At 43.5% G+C, this 8,047-nt stretch overlaps 1 protein-coding gene across 1 annotated transcript in view; it reads left to right on the forward strand.

Moving 5' to 3' along the window:
* Katnal2 (katanin catalytic subunit A1 like 2) overlaps positions 1–8,047 on the forward strand; it is a 54,811-nt gene extending 46,764 nt beyond the window's left edge. Inside the window, exons 14-16 of the mRNA XM_027397932.2 lie at positions 5,468–5,630; positions 6,865–6,967; positions 7,672–8,047. Of these exons, the coding sequence (XP_027253733.1) occupies positions 5,468–5,630; positions 6,865–6,967; positions 7,672–7,811 (406 nt within the window). The 3' untranslated portion in view covers positions 7,812–8,047. The remainder of the gene's footprint in view (positions 1–5,467; positions 5,631–6,864; positions 6,968–7,671) is intronic.

Raw genomic sequence — 8,047 nt, forward strand, 5'->3', positions numbered from 1 at the left:
TAGTTTTTTTTTCTTCTGACTTTCATTCATTGAGGTTGTTATATGTAATTTTATTAATGGCTTATTCATTAAGGGGGATTTATTAATGGTTGTTTTGTAGTTTTATTGATGATAGATGCTATCTGTGTGAGTCATGCATTGAGACCCTGAAGAGAAAATTTGACTGTTTCAGGTTTCGAACCACTTTGACTTAATTTTTCATCTCAGCTTAAGATATCCAGGACTATGACAAGGCCAATAGTTTAAACCTATCTATGAAGACTTTCTCTCCCCAAAGTGCAAGGCAGTACTTGTTTTCTTGATGGCTTCCATTGCTAATGGGGACCGGGGACATATTCTAACCTATGCTATCATACTGGATATGTGCCTTCAGCCATATGGAATATTTGATTTATGTTGCAAGCCTTGGCTCTACCTCTAAGGAACCCAGACTTTCTTGGTTGCCCCACACAAAGCCTTTAAAACCTAAGCCTTTTGCAACCAAGAGGCAAATAGCCCAAGTCTCCCATAATCTTAACTTTATCTATCCAGTTTTGATTTTGAGCTTCTTTATTTTTGGCACTTGAGAGCCTCTGCCTCCAGGAGGTTCCACTGTACATTCGAAAAGTGCTTTTTATAATTATTTGAGATTTTAAAGGGGGCTTAAGACAAGATTTCTGATCTAGTTTTTCCTTTTGCTGTGGTCAGAGCCGCCAGCTCTTTCCCCTCAGTTATTAGTACTGTATTTTGGGATGGGAATAATCAATAGGTAATGTGAGGCAATTTTCACTCCTGCGAAGTGACACTTTTAGCTCACACATGAGTACAGCAAAGACTGCACTGTTGGGGCTCCCTTTCTGGATTCTCTGGCCTCTCAGATAAGAGGAGAGGCCCTGGACATGCATCTCTCCAGGCCTCTTCAGAAGCACTGCCATGTGAGCCCAGCAGATTAGTCCCAGAACTCACAATGTCCATGATTGTCACTAAGAATGGAAGTACAGAGCTTTATTCCCATTACCCAAGTTAATGCAGTGTCTCCCCATGAACCTAAACTAATTTTGAATACAATGTACTAATTTTCAACAAAGCACAAACCCCTTTATAAACAACTCAAAGAGTTTAAGAAAGCAGGCCATTTTACACAAAGCCAGTAGATCCGAGTGCACAGTTCGCACACCCGCCCACCTGAGTGGGATTTCTTGGGAACTTTTTAGTGCTCTACATAATGGAAGAAGCAGGAATCCAAGACATACTGTCCATGATACTTGGCCTCTGGAGACATATACACACATAACCATGAGCTGGGGATGCAGTCAGCACTGTGTGAGCTGTGTGTGCAGACAGAAAAAAGTGGTCTTGCTATGAGTTTAAGCTGGCTTTGAACTCACTGTATGGCTCAGGCTCTCTCCAACTCATGCCCTTCCTTCCTCACTGCACAGGTGTTAGAATTACAGGTGTGTACCACCATGTCTGGTGTAATAAGTAATTTTTAGGATAGACATTAAAGCAAATCAAAAGTCTTTACTGCATACAGAGCACTAGCTCTGGATTTTTAATGACTTTCCTTTTGACAAAGTGGAAAAATAAGTCCCCATAAAGAAATTGACACGAACATGCTAGCAGCACTGCAGTTACTGCCATGACTTCCTCCCTTGAAGTGTACTCAGTAAACACCCCCTGACACACACACACACACACACACACACACACACACACACACACACACACACACACACACACATCAGAGCTAGAATTGAAAGTGAACTCAAGGGCAGAGGGTGGATCTATCTGGGGAAATGTGTAAGTAGGCAGCCTTCTGTGTGGTGCTCACTGTAGAAGACAGCACCTGAACCTCTGGCTCCCTGTGAGCTATCAAAGATAGCTCAGCAGCCTGCTGTCCCAGGCTTGTCGTGACCACCCATTTCATGTGGTTATGGATGGATTGCAAAGACTTTGTCTACTGAACGGAGGTTTGCTCTTCTGTTAGCATGCCGAGATAGCTTGAACTTGAAATACTGTTAACTGTTGAAGGAATACACTTGGATTGTGCTTGATTCTTTCATGCTGTGAATTTTGGGATGATTTCAGTTCCAGGGCAATGCAGTAGGGCAAGGACAGTGTTCAAGGCTGAGGGGGATCCCCAAGGTCTGATTTGGTTACTTAGGCTGTCACATCCAAGGTATTGTGGCCCTTGGGAGTGCTCAGTGTGGCCAGGGTATATAGCGCTTTGTGTTTAGAGTAGGCAGAGGTCTACGAGCCTTGCTGTGTTTCATATGTCTTATGTATCTCATGCTTACTGGTTGATTTGACCACTGATGGGATAGAAGTACTGAATAACCAGGAGGAAGGAGTCATGAGAACAAAAATAACTAGTGTAAAATCTAAGTGCAAGAGCCAGGAGGAGTCTTTTCTGGTGACTATAAGTTACAGTTTTATATATAAATATATTGGCATAAAGAATGATTTCTGGGTATATTCCATTTGTCCTTTGTTTCCTCTCTCATATGATTATATGATTATTGATGTCATTAAGAGTGCATTCATCAGGCCTGGCTGTCAGAGAGTTGCACTTATTTTGTACCCACAAGCAGTTTTGAGGTAAATCTCTCACTTTAGGGCATTAGTTGATCAATACAGATATCTATACTGAATAATTGCCTTCCCACTCCCTCCATGTGCTTCTGTTGTCTTGATCTTCCTATAAAGAGGCCACTCAGGACAAGATGGGGACAAGAATTAGGTACTATCCAAATCAACAGTTGCTTGATACATTCTTCTTGCAGATTGTCTTCTAGAACCTTCATGCCAGACCCAAACTGAATTGCTTGTCTTGTGCACCTTGTGTGCAGAGGGGACCCCGAGCTCCAGCCTTTGCCACGCTGGTGATTTCCTTCTCTTGTGTGTCAGGTCCTCTGGAGCTTAGACCCTGCCCAGCTTTGGTTTGTTTTATTGTTTCGGCTTTACATGTTGAAATTATCTGTATTTCGGATCAAGCTACAGATTTCTTTTATTAGAAATTATTTTTCCTCAGAATTTTTAAAGGCATTGGTCTCTTTTAATATCTCATGCTGCTGTGGATGAAGTTTGTTGTTGTTTTTAATTAGACATGATCCTGCTCTGCTGCTGAGGCTGGCCCAGAGCTTGCTGTGTAGCCCAAGCTAATCTTAAACACTGATCCTCTTCCTTCAGCTTCCCAAGTTCTAGAATTACAGGTATGCAGTACCATGTGTGTCGTGAGTAGTATTATGTTTAATCCACCGTAGGTAACTTGTTTTTTTCTCTCTGGAAATTTCTGTCATCTATTTTTTTTTCTTGGTGTTCTGAAAGCTCACTATGAGGCAGTTTGGGAGTTGTGGGCAGAGAACTGTGCCAGACTGTTTTCCAAGTCATACTGTCGTTCCTGAGCCATCAGTAGCTCAGGTGAGCTACTTACCCCTTTTAAGCCTTTGTTTCCTCATTGTCAACAAGGATAGCACAGCCTCATGGGGTTGTACGTGAATTAGCCTATGTAAAGAGCTTGGCACAGTCATTTAGTAAATGCTGTTTACATGTTAGGTCTTATTAACATTTCAAACACAGAAAACATTTTACTAGGAATCTGGGACATTCCCTTGAGGTGTCTGTCATCTTCATGAGATTCCTCTGCTATTTTCTCTGGAACTCCTGGTATTGGTTTGTTGGCCTTCTAGACAAATATTCTCAGTAAAAAAGAATCTTTCCGTGGGCTGGCTCATCTCAATCTTTCCTTGAGATGGCTCAAGGGTTAAGAGCACTGGCTGCTTTTCCAGAGGTTGTGAGTTCAATTCTCGGCGACCACATGGTGGCTCACAACCATCCATAATGAAATCAGGTGCCCTCTTCTGGCCTGCAGGAGTGCATGCAGGCAGAGCACTGTATACATTATACATAAATAAGTCTTTAAAAAATCTGGTACAAAAACAATATTAAATCACTATATGAAAGCTTATGTGAACAACAGTTCCTTCAAATAAGGGTCAGTAACATATTCTACAACTACTAATTGAGAAAGGATGGCACGGTCATGTGGTGTCAAGGCTTGTACACAGAATGCTTAATAATTAGAAGATGTGTCTTTTATAATGGAGAGTTGAATCATCATCGGATGATCCCAGCAATTGACACCATGTCATTGATGCTGAGACATACATATATGTATCCTGATGTGCCATAATACAAAACCATGTTGCCTGAGAAACACTCTCCATAATGAACATCTTGGCCCTAATCAAGCTTTTAGTCCCAGCTTCCATCTGGAGCTGGGTTACAGAATGACCTGTCACACAGTGCCACAAGGAAAACACCAGATGCATTTAGGGCCCGAAGCATTTTACAGCGAACTCCAGTCCTTCTCTCTGGGACAGAGAGGCTGTCTTTGAGCAATAGATTTAGGAGACAATGACTGTATACAATACCTGTTCATTAGATTTGGTTGGAAAATCCTGGAGAGATATTTTTGGCATGATGTGGTGTAATTTAGAGATGGGGTCAGTGGTGCAATTTATCTAGAAGCTTAGTAAGATGATATGGGAAGCTACATGAGGCAAATATGGCCAAGTATTGTCTGCTATTGAGTCAAGATGGCAGAGGTATAGATGGATTGCATACTTTTATTCTACTTTTCTATTTGCTTTGATTTTTCACATTAAGAGGTTTAGAAAAAACTACTTAGTAGTGTGAAATTGTGTAAACCTGGACTGACAGAGGACGAGTCTTTTATTAGACTATGTTGGTACTGGGCACCTAGGAAGGAGGGTATTGGTGCTGAGTTCACCAGAGCAGTGGAGTGAGGTGGTTATTCATTCCAGGATGGATGAGTTTCAGAAAAGTTCATATACTTCCAGAATGCTCAAGTGACGTTATAGAATAGTTGACTCACTGGCAAGATCAAGTCCAGCAATTCATATTAAAATCTCAGTGGATATCATGCTTAGTTGTTGTGAGTTGTCCTCTGCCCATTGTCACCAACATACGTCCTTCACATGACAAGTCTTGAAGGTGCCCTGTCTCTTTGTCTCCCTTCTTCCCATTTTCTTTTCACCTATTTTTCCACATCTTTAAATTTTTCTTTCTCTCTTTAAACAACATAAAGTAACTGTCCTAACTACTCTGTTATAGTGACAATTAAGGAACAGAATTGCTTCTTGTAAAGCTAAATTGCACTTAGAATATAGATGCTGGGGCCAGTGAGATGGCTCAGTGAGTAAAGTCAGCTGCCTCCAGACTGATGACCTGAGTGTGACCTGGGACCCACAAGGTAGAAAGAGAGAACCAACTTCCAAAATCTGTCCTCTGACCTTCACACATGTGCCATGACACACACACACACACACACACACACAAACACACACACACACACACACACACACACACACACACACTAACTAGATAGATGTAAGAAATCTACCTGTCAGTCCATCTGAAGCACTGTTCTGCCACTCTATCCATTGCCTGTCTTCTTGTGATATAGGGATCTGGACTGTGCTATGTTACGGCGTCTGGAGAAGAGGATTCTGGTTGATCTCCCCAGCCAAGAGGCCAGAGAGGCCATGATCTACCACTGGCTGCCCCCTGTGAGCAAGAACCAAGCCCTGGAGCTGCATACAGAGCTGGAGTATAGCTTTCTGAGCCAGGTGGGCAGCCTCAGAGGGAGGCTCCAAACTGCGCAGTAGGGTAGTGAACCCCTCCCTATGAAAGAATGGGCTCCAAAGAGAGACAGGGCTACAGTGAAGAAGAAAGTGGGAGCTGTAGGAAGTAGCATGGGGTTCAGATTTAGAGAACCTACAGTCAAATCCTGACCCTGCAGCGTATCAGCTGTGAGATCTCAGGGACATCACTTATGCTCTGAGCCTTGGTTTCTCCATCCCTAAAATGGGTAGAGAAGAATCCACAGAGGGTTATTGTGATTAATGAATTGATTGAATCCTCTGCAAAGAAAAACTCAAGGTATGTATCTTGTTGATCCTTACTGGGTATTGTGTTGATCAGGGTCCTCAGGAGGAACAGAACTTATAAAGTGAATATATGTATATTCAATACATACATGTATGTACATATGAAGGGGATTATTAGAATGGCTTACATGCTATGGTCCAGCTACTTTAACAATGGCTGTCTACCAGAGTAAGGCCCAAGAATTCGGTCCACAAGGCTGATGTCTCAGTTGGTCTTCTGTATAGGCCAGAATTCCAAAGAGGTGGTTGAATGGTTCTGTAGTGCCAGTGAAGGGATGAAGTTGCTAGCAAGAATGAGGACAGACAGACAGAGGAAGCTTCCTTCTTCCATGCATTTACATAGGCTGCCAGCGGAAGGTGTGGCCCAGATTGAAGGTGGATCTTCCCACCTTAAAGATCTGAATTAAAAGTGGTTCTTGGCACTTCAAATTTATTTAAGAAAATATCCCTCACAGATATAACCAGCTGCTTGGGTTTTAATTAATTCTGATGTAGTCAAGTTTACAGCCAAGAACAGCTATCCACAGGCATCCATTTCCAGGATTTCTGCTTTGGGTAGATATTTAAACCTAATGTTTTCTGAAGTTCCTCAAACACAATAATGGCCTTATGAACAAGATATCCACTTTAGCCATCATAGACTTAGGATAAGGGCCCCACTAGGCAACACTGGGTGGTCCAGTCATCTCACAGCATATTTGAAGGTATGAGGAAGCTATCATCCCCAAAGGCCAGTTAGCTGGGCTTGTTAGCACCTTCTGTCCCTCCAGCATTGCTTACCCAGGGATGCTGGCCTGGTGAATGGGGATGACAAAATTCTAAGCCAGTGATCTGATACTGGATCCTGCCTGCAAGAATGAAGAGGACACCAGCATTCTGCCCACTGACTGTCCTGGCTTTTCTACTATTTCAGGAGACAGAGGGCTACTCAGGCTCCGACATCAAGCTAGTCTGCAGGGAAGCAGCCATGCGGCCAGTGAGAAAGATCTTCAGTCTGCTCGAAAATCACCAGCCAGGTATGGTTGGGGTCCCACAATGATGGTGGCTTGGGAGAGAAATTTGTGCTTACGTATCCCAATTCTTGGTGGGATGTGGTGATGCATGCTTATACGCCCAGCCACTTGGGACCAAAGGCAGGATCAAGTTTAAGGCCAATCTGGGTTACATAGTGAGCTCAAGGCTAGCCTGGGCAACTTAACAAGACCCTGTCTTTCAATATACAAATACCAAAATGGACTCAGTGGCCGAGCGCTTTCTTTGAGTGCAAACATCCCAACCGCTCTGACCAGCAGGTGGAGCCTGGCGCCTGGTTTTCCAGCCTCTGTGGTCTTTTATATTTGTATGCTCTCTGGTTAAATCTCCATCCTCCATGTACTCAGTCAGCTGCTTCCTCTGTTGCAAGATTCCAGTTGCTGGGTTTTTGCTTTTCTGGCACACGCTGGTGTGGGGCTGGGTCCATCTGAGGTACTATACAAGTAGTAAATAGTACTTTGATAACAAGATATTGACGTCCCTTCTGGAGGCAGGGTGGTGGGAGTGGGTGAGGGTCAGGGCATCAGGGCATCAGTTGCTCATTAGAAAGTTTCCCCAACAGCCCTCTTGAGATGTGCGTTTGAGATGCATTAGTGCCAGGAACGGGATATTAGGCACTGTCTCCAGACCTGGCCCAGGTGCCTGGCGAGGTGCCGCACTGTGCCCTGACTGCTGCCTTTTTGTCTAGAGGGCAGCAGTTTACCCGAGATCCATCTGGATACCGTGACTACAAAGGACTTTTTAGAAGTGTTGGCTCACTCCAAGCCTTCAGCAAAGAATCTGACTCAGAGATACTTGGCCTGGCAAGATAAGTTTGAATCTGTGTAAAGCTGCCCTCAGCCTGACCTGGCCAGAGGCAGCGAGAGCCTCTACAGCAATGACTCGGGTGGATGGGAGAACATTATCCTTGAACGCTGGATGAATTTGGACAACTGTGTTATATTGGAAACAAGATCTTGTGGCATGGATGTCAGCAAAATGAAGATTTTGGTTAGGAGTGTGTGCTGTTGGGTCAGGCAATGGAGTTTTTCCTCACAATTCTGCTATAAAATTTTGAAGAAGTT

The sequence above is a fragment of the Cricetulus griseus genome, chromosome 2 (genome assembly GCF_003668045.3).
Source record: "Cricetulus griseus strain 17A/GY chromosome 2, alternate assembly CriGri-PICRH-1.0, whole genome shotgun sequence".
In the NCBI taxonomy this organism is placed as follows: Eukaryota; Metazoa; Chordata; class Mammalia; order Rodentia; family Cricetidae; genus Cricetulus; species Cricetulus griseus.